Source organism: Amblyomma mixtum, chromosome 8 (assembly GCF_055824585.1).
Source record: "Amblyomma mixtum isolate Tamu chromosome 8, ASM5582458v1, whole genome shotgun sequence".
Classification (NCBI taxonomy): domain Eukaryota; kingdom Metazoa; phylum Arthropoda; class Arachnida; order Ixodida; family Ixodidae; genus Amblyomma; species Amblyomma mixtum.
In genome coordinates, this window is record NC_143019.1 from 48,854,071 (window position 1) to 48,878,438 (window position 24,368).

At 43.7% G+C, this 24,368-nt stretch overlaps 1 protein-coding gene across 1 annotated transcript in view; it reads left to right on the forward strand.

The window, feature by feature from the left end:
- Window positions 1-24,368, forward strand: part of Sptz (zinc finger FYVE-type containing 26 spastizin) — a 75,036-nt gene that overhangs the window by 3,034 nt on the left and 47,634 nt on the right. Inside the window, exons 4-15 of the mRNA XM_089557234.1 lie at window positions 713-1,057; window positions 2,491-2,769; window positions 5,190-5,357; window positions 7,322-7,413; window positions 11,971-12,394; window positions 13,771-14,080; window positions 15,881-16,098; window positions 16,919-17,132; window positions 19,342-19,517; window positions 20,767-21,480; window positions 22,042-22,291; window positions 23,738-23,953. Coding sequence (XP_089413360.1) covers window positions 713-1,057; window positions 2,491-2,769; window positions 5,190-5,357; window positions 7,322-7,413; window positions 11,971-12,394; window positions 13,771-14,080; window positions 15,881-16,098; window positions 16,919-17,132; window positions 19,342-19,517; window positions 20,767-21,480; window positions 22,042-22,291; window positions 23,738-23,953 — 3,406 coding nt within the window. The remainder of the gene's footprint in view (window positions 1-712; window positions 1,058-2,490; window positions 2,770-5,189; window positions 5,358-7,321; window positions 7,414-11,970; window positions 12,395-13,770; window positions 14,081-15,880; window positions 16,099-16,918; window positions 17,133-19,341; window positions 19,518-20,766; window positions 21,481-22,041; window positions 22,292-23,737; window positions 23,954-24,368) is intronic.

Genomic DNA, 24,368 nt, shown 5'->3' on the forward strand with positions numbered 1-24,368 from the left:
TGGCCTGTGTACTGTATGGTGTCAGTGCACGTTAAAGAACCCCAGGTGGTCGAAATTTCCGGAGCCCTCCACTACGGCGTCTCTCATAGCCTCAGTCGTTTTGGGACGCTAAAACCCCATAAACCAAAAATGAAACCAAGGGCATGAGAAAAGAAATTTTATTAAAGACTACATAGCGGGTGGTAGGGCAATACCGTGAGGCGATCCATGTATTCTGATATCTTGTGCGTCATTACAGTGAAGAAAACGGGCAAATAAAATCAGGTGTTTAATGTCCTGTAAATGTGTTTATCATCAAAAGGTATACAGATATCTATCCGATCTGACATCTCTGTCTTAGGTGCTTTGTGAAGTCCATCCTAAGTATTAAATATTTTGGACATTATCTACTTTGTTTCTGAATGCAGGAAAAAACCTGTTTTCAGGTTATAACTTAAGAATTCTAAATTATGCTAAAGATTTGTCAACTACGATGATCACTAAGTTGAGCACGTTGAGCAGGTTTATCAACGGCAGATCAAGATGGGGGAAAGTGATGTTGCACATGAAATGAAAGATCAGTCACTGTTTTGCTTTGGGCATCAAGTATATTCTGCATATGCTCAATTTCGCAAATGTGTCAAGCTAGCAAATTTGTTTGACATGGTTTCTATGCAATGTCTGGCTCTTTAGTGCAAAAATTTCTAATCTATGGTTCTTTCGTTCTCTCAAGGAACTGTACGAGGCCTACTGTACTACATCAGCACCAACCCTCAGTGGCGAAGTGAACAATCCTCTTTCACCAAAATGCCTTTCATCATTAAAGGACCTGTTTCTGAAGGATCCTATAAGGACCAACCTTTTGGCTGAGCACATCTTCCAGCGCCTTGGAGAGCAGAGTAGCCTTGCACACCAGCTTTGGAAGGTGCACTTGGATGCTCTACATAGTTGCGTGCAGCAAGTTGAAGGGGCCCTCTCAGCATATGAAGAAGTTGAGGACAGGCAGAGGTTCCTGCTCCTGAGGCTAATAGTGACACTGCCAGACCCACTAGTAGCACGTTGTTTAGGGGACCCACAGGTGAGTCTATAGCCGTTTTCATGACTTCTAATGTGTCATATAGCTTCAAGCTAAATATTAAACTCTTCAGGGTATTGCAGTTGGAACTTTCTTTAACCCCCAATGGACACTTTTTTTCAAAGTGTTACCAAAATCGCCGCTTAGTACCCGTGCTGTCATCTCTTGGCAAACCAAGAAAATGGTTTCGACAAATCACTAGCTTTTGGATACGAAAAAAAACAAACTGGAAATTGTTTTTCTGGACATGAAAGGCATAGTAACTGTCTTGCTTCTTGGTGGACACTTCAACCTTGTCGTGAGGGGACGAAGGTGGGAGTGAAAGAAGAAAGAGGGAAAAAGGTCCTGTAGTCGAGGGCCAGAAACACAGGATAAGCTGGACTTGTAATGAGCCAGAACAGACATTAGACTTGTGACGAGCCTGGCTTGTCCAAGTGCGCTGGGAAATTAACTTCGCATAGTTACCGCAAAATGTTTTGTGGTTTCATATAACACCTCTATGAAGGCGATATGCCCACGAAATATCAGCGGGATTAAAGGTTGTGTAGAAGTTATGGAAAGCAAAATTTTGGTATGTTGAGGAAACTAGAATATGCCGTGTGGTCAGAATGAAGACTGACCTGTTTGTCTGATTCAGAATTTGCAGTGTTGTGTGCTTTCACAGTCACCCTGCATAACTTTCTGATGTCAGTTATGTTGCTGTATGATGTGGTCATGTCTAATATGAGCTAAGCAGCTGATGACACATTATTGTCGCATCATGGACATGATGATGATTGTGAATGTTTCACTCGTGATTAGTTTCTTCACGTGCGCTGTGAAATCATTGACAGCATGATCTTACAGCAGTAACATATATTAACCACCTTGAAATTGAAAAAGAAATTAATCGAAAACCACGAGATGAGTTGAATTTCTTTGGAGGAGAAATTTAGAGGCCCGTGTACTGTGCGATGTCAGTGCACGTTAAAGAACCCCAGGTGGTCGAAATTTCCGGAGCCCTTCACTACAGTGTCTCTCATAGCCTTAGTCGCTTTGGGACGTTAAACCCCATAAACCAACCAACCAACGAGGTGATTAAATTGTGTCGTTGCAATAAATGAAAACGCATTGTGCACAACATTTTTGTTATTGTTTATTAGCACATTTTGACGCCAGTGTGAGCACACAAAAATTTTTCATCTGAGACACTTTCTGCATGTTTCTCAAGTATGAGCTGATCTTTGAAGTGTCAAATAAAAAAATGGGTCCATTCAGAATTGGAGATGTTGCTCCACGTAGTATACATAACTTGGCGTGATGAGAGCTGTACAGAAGAAGCCTGATGAAGTGAAAATTTTCATTATCCAAGTTTGATTATGCCTGTACCATGCATCCCTTGGACTGGAAAGCTTACAGAGTATGTTCTTTGTTTCTTACACTTGCTCTTTCTTTAGTGGGATGATGGCCAGTTAGATTCGATCATTAATGACCTGCTGAATCTGATTGATGGAGGCCTTCTCAGCGAGCTCTCTGTCTTCGAGTCCATTGTGTGCCGGAGGTCGCCTGTGCTGTCCAAACTTTTCGCGGAACGTGAGAACGAGAGGCATGGACGTCTTGCTCCTGCCGACAGTCCCCTCTCGCTGGCCGTGTCTGAGGAGTCTGGTCAGCTGGACCTACAGGAAGCATTTCTCAAGTCATATGTCAGAGGAGAGCATTTCTTGGAGTCCATATTTGTAAGTAGTTCCTTTTTGAGGGGTTCAGTTGACAAGGGAAATCTTAAGGGGGATGCATTTAGCAAAAAGTATTGCTTGATGTAGTTGCATCAAATTTTTGAGCAAACTAGAAATAATTTTATGACTACTCTCACAAAATTTCACTGTGCAAAAAATTGTTTTCTAATATATATTTTTCCTGTGACTCTTGTAAAAAGGCTGCAGAGCTAAGAAATTGTGGCAGGAGGCTGGTTAAAAATTCATTGCGTTCCTGCATGCTACAGGTGAAGACATTCTTTGAATTTTTTTTTTTCGCAAGCCACAAGTTTTTGTTTTGAATTTTTGCGATGCAGTGTCCGTTGCCACAGCTAGAGTGAAAAGAAAGGTTCATAGAAGAAATTTAGAATTCATAAATTTGAAAAACAAAGAATGTTTTGACCTGCAGTATGGCTTGAAGAATACAACAAACAAATGAGGTCAGATTAGATAAAATAGTTGTGAAGAAATCTGCTTTACAAGGTGAGCATCCAGCCAGAAAACCAAAACGGAGAAAAACGCAGATTTTTTAAATGTTTCCCTGCAATGCACAGCCGCCACGGTTCACGAAACTTTTTTTTTTTTTTAGACTACTACTTGGTCAATTTCAGCAATGAAAGTTCGGGACAGCATAAAAAACAGAGCATACAAGCAGATACAGCAATTATACAGAAATTTTTTGGGGTCATTTTTTGGGGATTTTAATGCGACGGCATCCACGTGGCACTGCGCACTGCTCCATCCAATTTTTGTTCTTCGTTAATCCATTGTACAACACTCCCTGGCTGTGTTTATGTTTGCTAAGCAGCAAATGATGTTTTTATTGCTGAGAAAATATGAATTTAAGAATGGAACATCTTTTTCCTGCCATTGATTCACACTCGCAAATCAAGACTGAAAACGACTGTGTGATCACGGCTTGGAAATGCATGGTGGTGTAGCCCATCCTTGGGGATCCTTGTGAGAAAAAAACTCTAAGTTTGCTTGCGATAACGGGCAGTAGTGTCAATAGCTGTATTTCATTTTTTGGTCTTCTCTAGCTTATAAAAGATTTGATCTCAATAAAAGTAGCCATATTTGTAATTAGATAGTGGCAGTCTGTTGATACAGGCCAACTTTGATTTGTCCCCAGTGCCTCTTTAAACGGGATCTGAAATGCCATTAATTCCGCCTGTAGTTCTGATTTTTGCCGCTCTGTTTCTCATTACCAGTAGCTGGCAACACCACAAAGGTGATGAAAGCGGCAACAGCTTCTAGTTCTGGCGTCGCATTCTCCACGTGGCACCGCTGTAATGTGGTGTAGCCACTCTAGCTTGCATTTGACTTTCAGTCGCTTTGTGCCAGCAGTGCTATGCAGAGAAGCCAGCTTAACATACTTGGTGCTTGGGTGTTCGTAGCCTCCCGAATTGCTGTGAGCGGCTTTGAAGCAGTGTTAAATTTTTTGGAAGAGGTATCTCCCTACTCTCTAGTAAGGGATGACTGAGTTTTCGTTCCTTCACTGGATAAATTGAGGTGCTCTTTCATTGTGTTCTTGGTGAAATTTTATATTATGCATTGTGGCTGTATTGAACTATTTTACATTTCTTTACCTGTTTACTGTGATGAGGTTCGACCGTAATGAACTGAAATGAACCCTTTGTAGTACAGCATATATTTTTTGCAAAACTGGTGAAAAACTTTTGATTTGCCGAGCCGATGAGAAAGAAAACCAAAGTAATGTTCAACAGCCTAGCAAGGGAACAGCAGTTCGCAATTGGTAGCCAGGTGCTGGGAGTAGTAAGAGAATATGTCTACTTAGGGCAGGTAGTGACCGCAGATCCGGATCATGAGAGGCAAATAACTAGAAGAATAAGAATGGGGTGGAGCGCATATGCCAGGTCCTCTCAGATCATGAATGGTACCTTACCAATACCCCTGAAGAGAAAAGTATACAACAGCTCTATCCTACCGGTACTCACCTATGGGGCAGAAACGTGGAGGCTAACAAAGAGGGTTCAGCTTAAGTTAAGGACAGCGCAGCGAGCTATGGACAGAAAAATGATACGTTAAGAGATCGGAAGAGGGTGGAGTGGGTGAGGGAACAAACGCGGGTTAATGACATCTTAGTTGAAATCAAGAGGAAGAAATGGGCTTGGGCAGGGCATGTAATGCAAAGGCAAGATAACCGCTGGTCCTTAAGGGTAACGGAGTGGATTCCAAAAGAAGGCAAACGTAGCACGGGACGGCAGAAAGTTAGGTGGGTGGATGAGATTAAGAAGTTTGCGGGGATACAGTGGCGGCAACTGACAAAGGACAGGGTTAATTGGAGAGACATGGGAGAGGCCTTTGCCCTGCAGTGGGTGTAGTCAGGCTGATGATGATGATGATGAGAAAGGTATAAAATCTATTTGGGCTTGGTCTTTCAGAGTGCCGCCATAAAGAAGTTGCATAAAGGAGAGTCTGAGGCCGCCCTTCGTCTTTTTTCACATCCTGTGCTGCGAGACTTTTATATCGTCGCCTTGATTCGTGCCTGGAATGAAGCTGTCTCTGATGATGAAGCAAGTTGTGTGTTGCAAGCATTGGATGAAACTAAGGTACGTAATCTTCCTGAAAACTTCCTCTGCTTATAGTGGTACTATTCGGCCAGGGGCCTAATAGTGGCCACATTGGAAAACGCTGTAATGCTGACCACTTTTGAGCAGATTGTAAGGGGCTGAATGATAAAAAATGTAGGCAGTGTAAGCAGTAAAATATCTGCAGAATATATTTGGGTGAGGGCTGTACTCTTGTAGGCAATGATGGGTGCCAGGCACCAGATACAGCGTCAGATTGTGTGGATCAATGAAGCCACTTTCGGTAAAGTGCCACACGCAGCCAAAACTGCTAGAAAGAAGTGCGGCGCTCAGCCACATATATGCAGATATACAGTCGAACCCGGATATATCGAACCCGCATATTTCGAATTATTGGCTATATCGAACACACAGATTACCCCCTTGAAAATACTATGTAAAAGTATAGGACAGTTGCGTTGTATATCGAATTCCATTTTCGCCGGACATTGGATATATCGAACGCCGCGCCGCGCCGCGCCCCTGGAAGGTGCGCTTTCCCCAAAGACATTCCTGTCCGGTCCTCAGCCGCCTCAGCGGAGAACATTTCCGCAGTCAGCAGGCGCAGGGCCCTTTTTTTTTTTTTTTGTTCCCCGTTTTTGCGCCCCACCGGCGCGAGCTTTCCCGCTCCTCCTCTCCTCCTGTACCGCCGGCGTGTGCTCCGTCAAGGTCATTGGAGATCAGCGAAGAGAGAGCGCCGCATGGAGACGCGCGGCGACCACTCTTCTTGGGGAAAGAGAGAGAGAGAAAACGGTCGCTCGTGGGCACATCGTGGGTCTGAGGAAAAGAGAGAGCTCAGAAAAAAAAAAAAAAAAAACGAAGCCCAGAGCGCCGATCTTTCTCCCTGCTCTTTCTTTTCCCTCTGTCGTTCCTTCGCAGCCGGGTTGACTGCCGCTCGCATAGGCTTCGCTCTTATCGCTCCATCTGCGCCTCGCGTGTTTTTTTTTTTGTGTGTGTGCCTGTGTTTCAACGCGCGACGTGAAGCAGGCCCCAGTAGCCAACTGTTTTGGCAAGTGGCCGGAGATGAATGTCCGGAATATTTAGATGACGATGAGTGCTTGGACGACGCGTTTCGCGACTTGTCCAATTTTCTCGGCGCCGTTCCGTCCGAAGTGACTGTTGAGGACTTTATCGCTAACAGCGAAGTTCAAGCGGTAGCTGGCGTTCAAGACGCCGACTCCAGCGATGACGAGGGCAACTGTGTTGTCGAAGAAACGCGTCCATGAGCAGCCACTGAACTGGCGTCAGCGTTAGCCTGATTCGGCGCTGTTGCGGCGAAATGGAAGGCACTGTGCTCTCGCACCTGGACAGTCTCGAGAAGATCGAGGCCAGTGTTTTGAACTTCGTTTCCCAGGGGAAAAAGCAGCCCAAAATTAGTGATCTTTTTTTCCGCGAAATAAAGCGCTTTCACATTGCGCGCCCATACTATGTGATTCGCGGCTGTTCCAAACGGTAAGCCACAATTTGTTATGATCGGGAGTGCAGTTTTAGCCTATATCTGTATATCGAATTTTCGCTATATCGAACTATTTTCCGATCCCCTTCGAATTCGATATATCCGGGTTCGACTGTATACAGTACACATGGCGTGCACAAGGCATACACAAGGCATTCTTTCTCATATCCACGTTTCAGTGTGTCAGATTATTTGCTTGAAAGATTTCTTTATAAAGTTTTTGTTAAAAATCGGCCGCAGGCATTGCGAAGGTTTTCTAATGTTCAAACTTCCTAATATTCAATTTAACATGTATTTAAAGTTCAGTTCAACTTCGAACACAGTGTGTTTAGGAGGGGTTGTGTAAGCTGTACTTACTGTGCAACAATATGGGCCTTATTGTATTTTCGGTTGGTTACTCACAGCACTAGTGGTATTTAGGCGCACAAATGTGTTTAATCACATCTTTTGTTTACTGCTCAGTTCTCTTCTATTCTTATGTTGACTGCAGGCAGTCAGGTGGGCCAATCGGGAAACCGACAACCTTCTCGAGGAGTTGCGTTATCGCCTGCTTGTTACGGACTGGATCATCTCTGTTCAAAGGTATTGCAGCTGCATGTTTTCAAAGAATACTGTAGCGATATCCAGTATGTCCAAGCAATGTGTTTTTTGTGTGTATTTGCTTGTGCATTTGTTTACTGTAACTGATGTATTCACAGCATTTAGCTAAGATTACTAGTATGATACAGGTTTCTATGCTCCTATACGCCTGCTATAGACATGCTTTAAAGGTGCACTGAAGAGGATTCTGAACTTGTCTTTTTGCCGCGGGAACTCAATCTACACGTTCCTAGCATTCTTAGAAACTGCAGCTTATTGCCCTGTATCCCCGATTTCCCTAATTAAATCGAATTAACGTCCGGCTCCCGCCCTTTTTTTTTTAATTCTGCCTCGTACGATGGGCGGAGCCGACCAACGCGTGAAGTTCCTTTCTGCCAGCTCCGTGGAGGCTTTGCTTTCGCTTCATTTTGTTTTTTAGGTTTCCATGAATAAATAGTTTCATTCGCAGATAATATAGCCGCAAAGTAAGCCCGCAGAAATAAAAATACGCGCGGACTATTTGCTACTACGGACTACTACGTATTACTCCGCCGACGGGACTGGGTGAAAGGCACTCCACGCGTTGGTCGACTCCGCCCACCGTACGAGGCAGAATTAAAAAAAAAGGGCGGGAGCTGGCCGTTAATTCGATTTAATTAGGGAAATCGGCCATACAGGGCAAGAAGTTGCAGTTTCTAAGAATGCTGGGAACGTGTAGATCAAGTTCCCGCGGCAAAAAAACAAGTTCAGATTCCTCTTCAGTGCACCTTTAAGCTCCTGCTAAGTTTTTTCTATGAATGAGCCTTGAGTGTTTTTTGCTACCCGTCTAGGTTTGTTTTCTAACCTTTCGCTGCCCACTGTCATGAATTTGCGACATTCCGCTTGCACGCTCTTTTCTCATTACTACATGGAGCTCGGATATAAAGTTTCATGTCAACATGTTCCAGCTGCCAACACTTTACGGCGAAAATGTGTGACGTGTGTGAAGCTGTGTGAAGGAAAAGGCGGTGCAAACATGCGACATCCAGCCGGAATTCAACAAATCTTAGCCTCTCATTTTATGACAAATGTTGTGGGGAAAATAGGAAGGCATTTGTTAGATAAAAAATAGCTACTGCCCCAATGGTGATCTAGTTTTTGGAATTCTAAAAACTGATATGGCTATTACTAACAGCTGGGTAGTTCAGGTTCAGTTTTATTTAATAATGCATGCATTAAAAATGAACACAATAAAATTAGGGTAGAAGGAGGTCCCAAAGTACACGACTGTCAGTGGTGCCTTCTTGAAGAAAGCAAGTGAGGTAAAATCACAAACAATGTTAAAGGGAAGCTGAAACGGTTTTTTGAGAATTCGAGGTTATTCAGGAATTCGAATCTATCAAGCATCTAGATAAAGCATGAAAATTATTTTTGCATTAGCATTTAAAATGGTGTCATAATCGTCGATTAAAACCGCGACGATGTTTAGGCTTCTCCTCACTACGTTGTAGGAGTGCGGAGAAACTCGGCAGTGACGTCAATGTTGCCGAAATTTCAGATTTCCGCTGCTTTCGCCTGCATGCTGCTATGTGTCGTCACATGGCGCCAAACAATGCATCGTGAGCTTCACCTTCGATGGTGTCGATTTTATTTCATGGAATAACCATTTCTTCGCTGGAAACGCACTGCTGTCATATGTGACGTCATTATCGGGGCCTCTGCTCGTCGCTGTGCACTTCAGAGAAGCCTGAACGCCGACGACGACTTTATTCGGAGATTACGCCACCATTTTAAATGCTAGAGCAAAACTATTTTGCAGGCAGTACCTGCATGTTTCGCACATTCGGCAACCTTAAACTCATCGAATTCTAAAACCGCTTCAGTAGCCCTTTAACTCTTTCGCTACCGCGGAAAAATGCCCGATTTGGAGTGTACTGAAAGAAAAATTTTTTTCACAAGAACTATTACACCCCACACATATTGCAATGCATGAAATTGTAGCTTATTAGTTGCACTTCTGAATGAAACAAACAGAAGAGTTGTGTGTGCAAAAGTAAATGAACATTTATTTGTGAAATTTGCTAAAAACACAAAAAAAGTATATAGCAAAAACAAAAATTACCGGCTGCACTAAGCCCGAGCTTGATTAGAGGAAAACTGGAATATACAAACTGTTTCACATGTTTATAGCTGTCATTATTCACAGTTTCAGCTACGAGAAAAATTTACTGCACTTTCCATGGCTTGTCAAGTCAGGGGTCATGACTGTGGTTTCACTGTGAAGAGCAATAAGGGGTGGAGATGTGAAGCAGAGGTAGACTGACAAGTGCTTCACATAAGGTTTTATCTTTGTTCCTGCCTTGTTCTCTGATAGCCGAGCTTGCATTTTGTTCTTTTTTTTTCATTCTTTTTGGTTGGTGTTGAATGGATTCTATCAGAGGATTGGGGGCGTGGACTTCTTTTCCCTCATCATACCCGAAGATTTCTTGAATGAGCTGCTCCCTGAAAGCCAGCTGATAAAATTTGGCATTTTAGGCAAGCTCTAAAACATCAGGATGGATGAAATATGTTTTATCGATGTGATTCAAAAGACAGGACACTTTCCAAGTGTTGCCAATATAAGCTGCCGCCACTGAATCATCCGGGTCCGTTACGTGCAAAAAAAAAACAAAAACAACAAATGCGAAAAACCAATTTTGAAAAATGATTTTTGATGGCAGAGGGCCAGAATAGATTATTCTGGCATTTCAGTAGAGATACAGTCGTGGCAGGTCAACAATTCCAATGTAAATGATGATTCCAATGAACATCAGAATTTCCAACAGATTCACCTCTTCCCATGAGCCGTCACGCCGAATTTGCTGAAAATCTTCATCCATGCATGCTTATTAGTGTTTCCGCACACGGTCTTCATCATTTCCGCCGTAAAGAGCATCAAAAAAAAGTCGAGAAGTCGAGCGAATCTCCGAGCGCCGCTCCGCAGCGATGTGCCGATATGGACACCTAGCTGTCGTCTTGGTTGAAAAACGCGACGCGACCTTGAGCATTTGGCAAACTGTCTTCGCTACACATTGTCAAGACCCTGAAGCACAAAAATAAACCACTGTCATCAATTACAAACCGTATGCACCGCAGAAAACACACAGCGAACGAAAACAGAACTTGCATGCAAGTACGCACTGTCGTTCCAGGCTCCCGAGGCAAAGTCTCGCTGTCGAAACCGAAATCCGATGTTTGTACATTGTTGCCCGACTAATAACCGCTGCTTTTGTAGCAAAAAACGAAACCGAAACCGGCTGACGTGCTCGGTGTCAGCTTTCGCTTTCGAGGAGCCACGCGGCGACACGGACGCCATTTTCTCCGGCTGACGCTGCTGCGGCCGTTCAAAGTTTTATTTTTCACGGCGCCCCCTCATGTCAAAACACTCAAACCAAGACTGCAATTGAAAGAGCAGTTGTTGAGCTTGCTAACTAGATGGCGGAGCACGTCCACGACGCTCCAAAATGAGCTTTTTTGCGCGGGCGATTTGCATCGATCATATGCGAACGACGGCCTATGGCGCGGTAGCGAAAGAGTTAAGCAGGGTGTCAAGTAATAAGTTTAAAAATACTACTGACAAAAAAGTGATGGTGACAGTAAATTGTGTCAATTGTGTCAATAAAAAAAAGGAAAAATTATATATGGTACACATATCAACTTAGATACATAATCTCTACAAATCTTTAATTGTAGCCAGGCACCTAAAAGTAATAGTTTAAAATTAATTAGCAAATATCAGTTTATAATCTTACTATTTAACAGTGCTCACCTGTTTTCTGAAGTCTGCGAACACTGGTATTATTGCATTGCAGAAATCGTGTTCATATCCCAAAGCGCCTATATTTAAAAATTAATGCCGGGCTTCCCTGAAGCACCTGGTATTGGTATCACCCTTTTCTGTCCACTTGGACTAAAGGAGTTGCAATACAAAAAATATTTGTGCACTGCATGGCCACATTCTGGTGGAAGTGAAATCCAAAAGAATGCATGGGTGCTATGCTGTCTCAGCGCACGTTGAAAAACCCCGGTTGGTCAAAATTATCCCAGAGCCCTCCACCACAATGACTCTTACTTCCTTTACCCTGTCCTTGATTCCTTCCCTTACGGCCTGGTTTCAGTATTTACCATGAATGAGGAAGTTACCGTGCCTTTCCTATTCTCATAACCATTCCACCTTACCACATTCGCTGTGATTAGAGTCTCGTAGGGAATTTGGCGTCAAATACTGGCACGTGTACACTTGGTGTCAAAAGTTTATTAGGCAAAGAAATATCTTTCTTTGAATTCAGTGTACATTGCTTCAGACAGAATGCTGCGCTCTGTTATTTTCATGCTCAGAATTGGTCTGCATGTATCTCTTCCAGGCTGCATGTAAAGATGATGCTGATATTAATTTTTTTGCTAGTACTGCATTCTATAAGCTTTGACTGGAGGTGTGCATAATATTATTCTTGAGAGCTATAGTTGTTATCAGAATATTATTAGTATGGCGCATGTGAACATCAGTTCATGTTTATGTTCTTGTTTATCTCGTGCTTCTAGGAAAAGAAAGTCCTCGCTGACATCCGTGGCAGACGTGAAGGGCAGGCGCCGTACCATCTTCAGCATGCTTCAGCACCAGTCAGTGCTGCGTGTGCTGCACAAGACGCTGGGCCTCGGGGAACTGGAGCGAAAATCTGTGTTCCACCTGCTCAGCGGGCAGTGTAACAACACGGTCGAGCAGGCAACAGGTGTGACCACTGCCACAAGCCCCGCACGCAGTCGAGACTGTGCACTGTACCGAGGATACCTGGCCATGCAGCATGCAATGAAGGCACTGCACTCGGCCATCGTGCTCCACCATCTGGGCTGCAGCGCCGCCAAGCTTGGGGAGCAAGATCAGCTGCAGGAGGACATTCCGGATGATGTCATCTTAGAACGATACGATTCTCTCGCCGACGCTGTTGCTGTGTATGGATTCGGGCCGGTGAGCATCGTCGTTTTTGTAATATACTTGGCTGCATAGCTTTCAGAGAGGCTAAATACCCCAAACCATTCATGCATGGCTGCATGCTTTAGGGAAGTAGCATTCACTAACCTTCTAATGAGTTCAAGCTGATTCACCTCATTTTGCCCGAATTGAGTTTTTTTTTTAACAATCTTAAAAGCACTGCCCAAGGGGTATTCTCACCAGAATTTTTGGGGGGGGGATATGAAAGTGGCTGAAGTGTAGGCATCAGATGTGGTAAAGCTCACATTGTCTCTGCGGGTATTTAGTTGCGAGGGGGTGGGGGAGTCTGTGTTAAGGGGGGAGGAGGGTCTTAAAACTGACCTTTTTTATTTGTGGCTAGAGTCTCATGAAATTTTGCACACAGATGTGTTTTTCTCTTCTGATTTCAAAAATCTAATCATAATTGAGCTGGTGGCCTTAGATCAAAAGTTATCTTAAATTCTAGAGTGTAATCAGGTAATTTCTTACGCAGCTTTAATGAACTTTCTCATTGCATTTTGTTGCTTTTAATTACATGATTTGATAGCCAGCGAATTCCCATACCCGATGCCCATACCCTGTGTGCAAAATTTCATGAGATTCTAGCCATAAATAAAAAAGTTAGTTTTAAGACCCTCGTCCCCCCTTAAAGAACTGTTACAGTAGTTGCCCCTTTCTCACTTTTTTTTTCCCCTGCATGTTGAGAATCTTCATCCTGCTTTGATGGCTTCATTTGTCATGTTGCTTTCTCACAACCAGTTCTCCGCTGCTGACATCACATCCTACCAGTTATATAACTGATTATGTAAGGGGGACTTGGTGTCACTTCCAGCAAATGCATAGTGGATTTAATTTCAATTTGTAGGCTTTCTGTGAAGCAGAGCATTGCCACCTGGTTCGGATGATCACGAATAAACGTTCTTCTGTCATATGTTCCCACAAAATATCCAAACGTCTTGGAGGACAACTCATTAAAGTGGATGCTGGGACAAACCCAGGTCTTTACTGTTTTGTGTTTGGCAGTGCAACAGTTTAGATAGCATCGCACCAAGCGTGGGTAAGAAGTCATACCAAATTTTTTTTAAAGATATAGGTAACAGTTCGATGGAATTAGGAATGACACCTCATTCTCAAAAGTTCTTTTCCCTATACCATCTAACCCTCATCAGTTAATTATTTTCATTCTACATCTCCTAATGCTGTTTTCTATGCACTTTATCAGATTGTTTCAGAATCAGGTTTATTAGTGATTCTGAAGGTGTTTGCCGGATCTTATTACAAAAGGGTAATTTAAGTGTTTGAACCTGATTTCAGCAGTAGGCCGCATTTTCATTTCTATTGCTTATTTTTCTTTTCTTTTCTGTTTGGGCCAGGTGTACAAGCATGCAGTTTTAGATGAACTGGGACGCTTTGAGGAAGAGGTTGGTCGACTGTTTCCCTTGACCTTTCGTTTGGAGCTTCTCGAGAACACCTTCTCACTCCTCTTCGTGACCCACGTCAACCTGCGAAGAGATGCTACAGATGATGAGGATGCAACTGATGCTGAGGACGACGCCCGAAGTGATGAACATCATTCGAATCATTCACCAGTGGAAGTGTCGATGACCCCTGACACGCATGAAACAGAATCGGATGAGGACATCTCTAAAAATGATGCTGAAAACCAGACTGCTGCTGCCACTGGTGAGTTTTTTATGCACAGTTTCTTTATGTGTGGTCGTTAATATAAGGTGGTTAACTAAGAAACTGTTTTGGGTTTAACTTGTCTACCTTTATAGGTTGATGTTGTTCAATGGCCGTGTGTCAGTTTTATGAGAATTAACACAACGAAGCTTCGAGTGACCATCTCGTATGAAACTTTTCAGTTTAAAGTTTTAATTTTACTTGGATCAAACTTCTCTTGTCTGCATGGTAAGCTCGTCCCAAGGCTCAGCTTTAAATACGAATAGCAGAGTCTAGTTGTTTGTCTTGTAGGGGCAGCAAAAGAATTGGAAATCGTGCTTAACCCTTCTGTGGAGGCCACTCTTAAAACAATAAAAAAATGCGTGCAATATTGATAAACTTTCTCGGCGCATAAAAAGCGTTGTGCAAAGCATTGCTGAACATCGTATCAGCATATGTTCGAATTTGTTATTGAACATATTATTTGCTGCGTCCCCCTCTTAAACGCCCAGAGATATTACTTAAGGGGTGGACAAATCTACCGAGAGCAATTTTTATGTGCAAACAGCGAGGGCAAAACAAAAGATGAAAAACAAAGACAAAAGAGGAAATACACTAGTTGAGTAGCTGCTACACATAATGAGTGTAGATGTGAAGGAGGCCAGCAGTCACTGAAACCAAGGAAAGCATAAGGGAATATTTTTTTTTAATTTGTGGTATTAACCAATGGAAAATTAAAAGTGTAACTACACTATGACTGAAAGGTGATTGATTAGGAACTAGAAGAAAAGGCAACCACATGCCACCGGTGAAATCCAAACCCATGACTACTACATACAATTTCACATACGGTGCTGTCCAACCTTTTGCTGTTGGGGGTGTCTATGCTATGTGCAACCTAACCCTGAGAGTTCACCACCCTCATCTAAAGCAGCAAACGTAGTACTTCCTGTACCACCGTGAGTATTACGACCTCCGAATTGTAAAGTCGTATAGTGCGCACGTACACCCCTAGTCAAAAGTCTTTAGGTCGTATCGTTCGCTTTTCAGCCATATAGTGGAGCACTTATTAGACCCCTCAAGCTCTGAACCCAAGTAAGGCAATAAGAACCCTCATTCTCATTCGTCAAAACCTGTTGGCTTTCGAGGGGTTGCAAGTTCTGCACTGTGCAATTAAAAAGCAAGCTATGTGGCCTGACGACCTTTGACTAAGGCTGTACACTTTATAAAACAAAGGAATAGCAACAGTGCACAAATATAAGAACACAGCATGAGAAGGAAACAAACACGGAACAGCTTGTATGGGACAGTTTTAAGGCGAAAGCCTTTAATGGCTCATACTCACAGCCATGACTCTGTCCGTCCGTTACATCTGAAGTGAGTCATAACTAGTCATTACTAGTCACAAGTCATGACTACATAGTCAGTAACCAGTCAGCTAATTAACCATGACTGACTAGTCATGAACCAGTCATGGCTAGTTAGTAATTAATCAGGCATGACAAATTAGTTATTAACCAGTAAGCTAATTAGTCATGACTAACTAGTCATGAACCAGCCATGACTTGTTAGTCATTAACCAGTCATGACTGGATGAATTAGTAATGACTAACTAGTCATTAACCAGTCATGAGTGGTTAGTCATCAGATGCATCAACAGTAGCAGCCAAAGTTGCGTGGAAAGGTTTTCGCCTCGCTCACTTTAGATCTTCAAAGGGCCCCCTGAATTTTTTGTTTGCATTTATTAACACCGTCAAGGAGACAGGCTCCTGAATCAAGGCTTGTTTGCATTGGTTCTTTATTTCCCCGTCTTTTGCCCAGCTGTGTCTGCATCCAGCAGCGTTGTGAAGGAGACAAGTGATTCGCTCTCAGGCAAAGGCAGCACAGCCAGCAGCAACGCAGGCACTCGGATGGCCACAGGCTCGGTGGGCTTCCTGTGCCCCTCGTTCCTGGTTCCCAGTCTGCTGGGCTCCCTCTCCACTATTGTCCTGGCCACACAGGCAGAGCTGTTCAACCGGTTGGCCCAGAGGAAGGCTCGGGTGAGAAGAAGTTAACGATAGTGTAATTGAGTTGGAAACTTATTCCATTCAATATTTATGTTTTCAAAAGTGCCATTTGTTCTTCTTTGAGCACAGTTGCCTTTGTGTGGCCTCTGAATTAACCGTCTTGCATAACTTGACTTACTTTTTCAAGGCTGCAAAAAGCCACTTCAACTCCTGCTATTTTTTTTCCCATTGTTCTCAGATTATGTGAAACAGTATGCATGTGTGCTATCATGAACACGTTCCTATGGCAATAGTCACATGCTTAATTGCCACTGTACTCAAGTTTTAATTCGTAGAAAAGCCAAGCAGTTCAGCAGCACTGCTGTGAGGAATCAAATAAGAGTATGGCAGTAAGGTCACATAAGACGTACATACCCAGGCTGCTCTTCATTGCATGGGATGGTTCGGTTTGGTTTTGCTTTGTTTTGTTTAATTGGGGCTTAATGTCCCAAAGCAACTCATGCTATGAGAGACACCTTAGTGAAGGGCTTCGGAAATTTCGACCACCTGGGGTTCTTTCGTGCACTGACATCGCACAGAACACGGGTCTCTACAATTTTGCCTCCATCGAAATTTGACCGTCGTGGCCGGGATCGAACCCGCGTCTTTCGGGTCAGCAGCCGAGTGCCCTAACCACAGAGCCACCATTGTGGATGGCATTAGCCTACTCCCTAAGAGTACTACATGGTTACACATACTCATGGTGTTGAAACTGAGATATTTAAAAGTTATGACTTGAAAAAAAGAAAAAAATCTTTTGCTTCAGCCAGAGGACAGTTTGTCGCAGCCTTGTCTTTTTGCCGTCATTCACCAGGAGTCGGGTGGTGGAGACGCGCTGCCTAATGAGCCGCCAGTGTCGTCCTCAGTCAGCTGGGAGGAGCTGCCTTCTCGCTTGGACCAGCTGCGCAAGCATGTGATTGAGGCCCAGTGGCGGTACGACCTGGTCACCTCCTCGGAACCTGCACTGCAGGCAGAGCCACCTGCATCGCATCCCACTCCTCTCGACATACTCCAGGAAAGCCCAAAAGGTACTACTTGAATTGTCTATGTTGTGATATAAGTGCTGTCGTGTTAAACAGTGCATTCTTTGAAAGTCCTTTATTAAGAGCTCTTATCACGCTTCTCGATTGGGGTCTGCTACCGCCTTCCTTCGACATGAAATTTTCTAAGTCCGAGGAATTCAAGATGGCGGCCCCCATAGTAATTCGATATAGCAACCAAATTGGTGATTGATTGGTGACGTCATTAGTATATCGAATTGGTGATTGACGTCACCAATTTTGCGATGCCATAATTAACTAGTCACATGACTATGTTTAATTGCATTTAACTTAGTGATTAATGAGGCATCATAAAACGAATTAGATATTTGGAATCCTCTATATGAGTAGAACAGGTTAGACACCAAAATTAACTAATGAAGTTAATGTTTAGTTATGGTTATGCTTATATTTAATCGCTTATAATTAACTAACCGATAACGTCATGATCTAACTCAGATATTTGTAACGGGCTCGATGAGTAGGGCATGTTAGACACCAATATTGTCTAATTAGGTTAATAATATTTACTTATGGTTAGGCTTAACATGGTGGCCATGTCATCAGCACTCGGAAGCTCACAATTTCATACCTCATGGCGACCGGGCACCTACCGCCTTGAGGTAAGGAAAAATGGCCCTCCAAAGAGTTGAAATGCTTTTTCGGCCCAAATTGTTGAAAAATATCCGACCTCAAGGTGGTAGGCACCCGCTCGCCGTAAGGTATGGAAAATTAGCCTAATCACGTGGCAATATATCACATGGATGATAGATGGCGCTACCGAACAGCTAACTCTCGTTACTTCGTCTTCAAGACGGTGGCAGCATTTTTGTACCCTCTCTTTTTGTGTTTTATTTTTACAGTGCTTGTTAACAAGAGTTTTTTTTTTCTCGTGTTTTTTTTTCTTTTGTCATTTGTCACGTAGTATTAGGGGCTCTTTAATATTTTAAGTACATTTTTGTGATGGCTAGCCTGCCATTCCATGCTTTTTCACATTATTGCGAGTTTCCTAATCCAGAAACAGCTGCCGTTGAATAATATGCTGTGGCCTAAATAGAACTGTGCTCTTAGGCTTTTGCAGTACCTTAAAGGAATCATTTGTAAGAAAGGCTCAGTTGAGAACTTGAAGGTGGAGGGCATTGGTGCAAAGAAACAAACACAAAAACATCAAATGCATAACAATACTGCATGAAGGAGCTCTTGATTAACTGAGAACTACTTCATAGGGGGCCTCACTAAACTTTAATAAAACAGGCAGTTGTGAAGTTTACATGTGATAGTGAATGCAAATGAGCTTCACTTCATTGTTAAATTTAAGCAGATGTGAGCATGTATGTGCTTTATGGAAATACATTAAAGGGACTATGAAATAAATTTATTGAGATTACGTAAAGATCGGCAATCCATCGCTCGCCACCCCAGCGCAAGAATTTTTGAGCTAGCATCAATAACAACGAAGTTATAGACGATTAAAAATCGCGCTCCTCCTCTCCCCCCTCAACTCGTACGCGCGGGGCACCATACAAAAATAAAGAAAACAGCTCTGGGACTGGGCTCCGCCCATGAATACATCATTCGCTGACGTTCGGTTTGCGACTTCCGGTTGTCCCACTCCCGAGTAGCAGCGTGCGTCAGCAGCGTCTCTCCGGTCTCTGCGCTTTCTTGGCTCCCGAACTCACGACAGAAAGAGGCGGCAGAGGTAAATTGAAAACATATGGGCGAAGGCAATGCCCTTGCTCGCGCTTGCCGGAGGGGGTCGCGCGGCGGCTCAAGCAGACGATTTTCACCGCTACCGGAAGTGTGCCCGTGACGTCGTAGCTGCCACGGCTCAAGCGAATGACAGCGTGTGGTGGCCCGCCGACGTCATGGGACTAGTGACGTCTGTTTTCCCGATTTTGGTTCCAAAATGGCTTCCTACGAAGACACCAAACGGCCCGCGAATTTTAAAAAACATGATTTTTAAAAATTCATAATAAATTGCCGGCTCAGTTCCGAAGACTCATACTTGGTGTCAATGCTTCTAAGCATCACTTCTGACATTTACAAGCGGCTTTTAATTCTTTGCATGGTCCCTTTAAAACAAACATGCACATTGGCACCCAGTTCGAATCGAAGTGCTATGTGCAATATAAAGGTTTGGGTTTTGATGTAAAGTTTACGTTGTAGTTCAGCTTAATTGCTCGCATTGTTTTCACAGGTAGTCCAGCGCTACAAAAAGCGGGAAGGAAGCTCAGAAAGCGACGGCGTCGGACTTCAGCCATGTTGCAGCGAGGTGACTCGTCAGTAATTGAAAAGATGCTGGCCAGTTTCGAAGCGCTGCTGAAACATTGCCTCTGGCATGGAAATTATGAGAAGGCCGAACAGGTTGTTCAGGTAACAACAATTTTCTTGTTTGACAGCGAAGGTTTTTATAAACGCGTGTGCATGCTTGACTTCCAGAATTACGTTAACTTCAATGGTTTTCTGATACTATCAAGCATGAAAGGCGACATTTTATGTGGTCGATCCTTGTTTCTGCAAGTGCCTAATTAGAGAAGGGAGAGGATCACATTGCTAACTTTTTTGTTCAACCTGTTGGTGCTCGTTCGGAAATTTTTTTTAGATGTATTTCGTTAAGGCCGAGAGACAATGCCTTGTCTTTGAAACACCTTTTTCATATCTTCGCATCGTTCAAGCTCCAATTTTGCTACATCACGTAGCTGTCGATGAATACCAAAAATAAAGCCTTAAATCTTGGTGTTTCATCGCTGTACTTTCCTATTCATAAGGGAAGTGACAGATCTTGTGGTGCATTTTGTGGAAGTTACGAGGAGTGTGTTCCTTGTTATTTCTATTCAGGTTGCTGCTGGAGAACAATTTTTATTTTTCTATTTGAAGCACGTGCTTTCATACTGTCTGCACCATGTGGCACGGCTATGTGTGTTAAATTTGCAGCTATCTTTGAGCTACGTTGCACACTCTTACTGAAAGCATGGCTAGACATAACAAGCAAATACTCCTCTTCGGTTTTGTGAATGTTCATTGTGTGCATAGCTCTGCACAAACATCTTTATCTTTGACTGGGTATTTTTCGGATATGGCCTTATATTAGCTGCACCATTTTTGTTCTGCATCACAGAGAGGTTCTTTCATTGACTTGAAAGTGAAACTTGTTTGTCGTAAATATCCTATACTATATGTAATAACGCCCCGCCGTGGTGGCTGAGTGGTTATGCTGCTTGGCTGCTGACACGAAAAGGCGCGGGTTCGATCCCAGCCGCGGCAGCCGAATTTTGATGAAGGCGAAATTCTAGAGGCCCGTGTGCTGTGCGATGTCAGTGCACGTTAAAGAACCCCAGGAGGTCGAAATTTCCGGAGCCCTTCACTACGGCGTCTCTCCTTGCCTTAGTTGCTTTGGGACGTTAAACACCAATAAACCAGTAAACTATATGTAATAACACATCGTATGTAGAGCCAACATTGTTTCCTGTAATGCTAATCATCCTGAGATTGTGCCGCCAACACTCTGCCACAGCTGTCATGAGCACTGAATGAACAAACATTTCAGTATGTGTGCAAAATGTGTTGTTATAACTGCCGCCGAAATATAAATACCGACCTTTTCAAACCACTTACCCCGCAGGTTCTTAAACTCGAGGGCACCCACGATGCCCAGGAGCTGCAGTTCAGCCGTCGTCTGGAAGAAGTCACTCGAAACCTCACTAACATTTCAACCCCTGCCAGTCGCCTGACTGGCTCCAGCCCACCAATTCCCACCACCCTCGTTGGCCAAGCAGCGCGCGAGGGCCTCCACCTGACCATGGCAACTGCTCTGGTCGATCGGCTGCTCTGCTCCGACGGAGTGCCAACCATTCCAGAGGCCGAGCTTTTGATTCGCAACAGATCGGGTTCATTTAGTGCCGGTTCTGAGGGCGTGGCCATCGCCAACAATCATGCAAACATCGCCGGTGGAAATGTGGTTGGACGGAATTTCGCGGAGGAATACGGAAGTGGCGGTCCGCATGTCGCAGCTGTAGCAGATCTGGCACTTACGGCAGATGTGCCGCGCGATGTGGCAGAGCGCCTGCTTGCGCTGTCAGTTAGCAAGCGGGAAACGGAAGTGTCGGGAAACCTTCACGGTCGAGTTCCACGCTTGACGACAACTTTGGAAGCATTGCGGCGTTTCCTTCAGGAGGCCAATGAGGATGATGGCTTTGTTGGAGCTGTAGGGTGCTGCTTGAAAGACGAAGAGACTTCACTCAAAGCCCTGCTTGTAGGCTACGTCGACGAGTTTGACTCAGAGAAGCTTCGTAGACAAAGGACTGCTTGGCAGCAGATCGAGGCTCTGTATCACAAGGTGATTCCATGGTTTCACATTGTTCAGCTCAGGGACGCGCTGTTGACCTGGGCCATTTTTCTTTGCTGTAACAGGATGCTGCGCTTAAAGATTTTGGCTCCAGTGATGTATGAGTTTCAGACAAAAAATTTTAGCATCATGGATGTACTTTTGCAACGTATACCTCAAGCAATGTAACCATATACAACATGTTGCATGGGGAGCTGTTGCAAGCCATTGTTCTATTTCGAAAATGGTTTACATGTTAAAAGGCATTTATATGTTAAAAGCACACAGTTGTGTACAAAGCGAACTCACAGGTTTTTGTGACTCTGCTACACCCAGCATTGATTTCTTTGTTTCAAGGGGATTAAGTGCCTTCATCCTTCATGTTTCAAATAGCGTGCTTCTTTACACCAACTTGCGAATGCATTAAACAATGTTTTTAAAAACAGTGAGCTTAGTAGTGAATACTCTGATTTTTATAGACCAGTGTTTGAGTATTCTGGATCGTAGAGAATGGCTGTAAAATGTGACTGGTTCTGAACGCCTCTCGGTAAAGCTGGCTGCTTGTTCACTCAGGTGCGCTGCCTTCTAGATCGTCACATGCCGTCCTTGCTATCTTCGACCTCATCTTCCTCGGGCGATGAAGAGTCGCGTGTGGAACTTCATCGTTCATTCCTCCAACTGGCCAAGGCCACGGTCTCCGAGCAGAGGTCCGAGCTGCTGTTCCTGCCAGCAGTCAAGTTTGACTTCCTCCGTTCTGTGTACGCCCATGCCCGACAGCTCCACAGGGCCATCCGGGAAGCCTCGCAGCAGTCGAAGACAAAGAGTGCGTAACAGATGGCTTGACCTCTGGGATTTATTCACAAATTTTTTATTCACTCATTCGTCGGTCTAGTCACCCACTCACTGCACTCACTCGCTTATTCACTAATCGAGTCACTCACAGCAAACATGCACGTGCACTTACTCCCGCAGTAGTCCTGTCAGTTGCATTTTACTTTAGGCAAGACCTAATGGAACAGCAAAAAGCACGTGTAAATTGTTTGACCATAAAAATGTGCTGTGCAGAGATACAAATGACTAAATGGCCTGATGCTCAAAGAACTCCTTGATGTTTGCATACGCCCAGTTTAAGCTGATATGCATTGCAGTTACTGCATTCAGTAGTGTGATAACTGTATGAAAACTGTGTGAACTGCCGTTGAATGAATTTCAGACAATATGCAGCGAAGGTTTAATATTTTACAAGGTCCTTTATCCAGAAGGGCTCACATCTTAATTTAGGCATACTCATTTGCTTAAATATATATCTAATGGGTGACGCAGTGATTGAGGTACACTCTTAAGTTCAGGTTAAAAATGTTGCCATTTCTTGCTACTATTTACTTTTCTTTTCACATGCAGTGGCTTGTATACAAGGGTCTGGAGATTGTTGATAGTATCTGTGGGTGCATTTTTAGTCTCCTCAAAGCTTGCTCTTCAGTGAAGCCGCCTACTTTTCATGGCTGTGTGACAAGATCCATAGGAGCTTCGTGGGCACTCAAATATTCTTCCAATGTATGAATTAAATCATGCCTTTTCAGTGACTAGAGATTTCAAGACCTACTGTTTAAACATCCAGTCTTGCTGAGCAACTGCAATAATTCGCAGACTCGGCAGTGGAGTGAACTGGCGCAGCTTAATATTTGGATGGCTCTCTTTTTCATACATATAAAACCAGACCTGTTAGTGGTTATGACCAGGTGTATAACTTATCCTTTGTTGCCTTGATGTTCAGTCATGTGTACTAGTGTTGAAGGGTGCAGTGCTCACACTTGGTTAAAAATCACTGTTTTAGAGGATGCAGCTAATGCTACTCCATTAAATAATTTAATGAATCAAACAATCTCTCAATCAAACAATGTCCTATCAACACCTAACTTAGGTTAGTGAATTGGAAATGTGTACTTTTAAACACTTAAGATTGTAACTACGGCAATATATAGCACTTGGTGTCAAATTTGAAACCATAGATACCACGAAACTTGGGGGCATGTATGGTGCCTTTACTTTTTTTTATTGGATCCAGATTCTTGATTTATATTCAATTTGCATGTGCGACACAGCATTTCCTGCTTTTGTGTTGAAATAAGTCCTTCGTTCTTACGAAGGTCTAGTTTTAACAGATCGTGCTGCGAGTGCTTATTGTCGACGAGTTTCTTGCTTAATTGGCTCTGAATTTCTCTTCTCCATTGAGTGGCATATGCAAGACTTGGCGTTGTGTGATTCGCAGTGGCAAGGATGTCTGACGACAGCTACTTCTGGGTGCTTGGTCAGAGTCCGTCGGCGCTGCTTGCTCGGCTTGTCCTGCGGGAAGAGGTCGCTCCGTCGCGGCTGGAAGCACTGGCTCACCAGATGAAGCTTAGCCTGGCCAACGTCCTGGCCCACGAATGTTGTCCCAGGGTCCTCCTCAAGACTGCTCGTCTGTCAGAGGATCAGGGTTCACCAGGTAACTGTCTTCTTATGCTTTTGAACTGAATACGAATATGAATAAAAACCGGCTTTGGATATCGAAAAAAGAATTTCGAAAAAGGATAAACAGATAAATGTTAATGCCCCTCCCCATCTTTTCTTCAAAATAGTGTATGGTCTTTGCATCTGAATTCACTGAAATCAAAGAAAAAAAAAAACAGCGCACTTTCTCACTGTGATTGTCGAAGTGAGTGGTAGGCCATCTTGCGCACATCAGTCGTAAGTGGGAAAGCCCACCTGCGAAATTTTGCACGAGGTTCATGCCTAGTTGTGTCCGAATACGATTGGTCCACATGGCACTTTAAACTCTGTCGTGGGATAATTTGCCCAGATATTGTGGTTTTGCCACAGTCGAGCTTACGAAAGTTGGCGTGGTATACGATCGCTGGCGA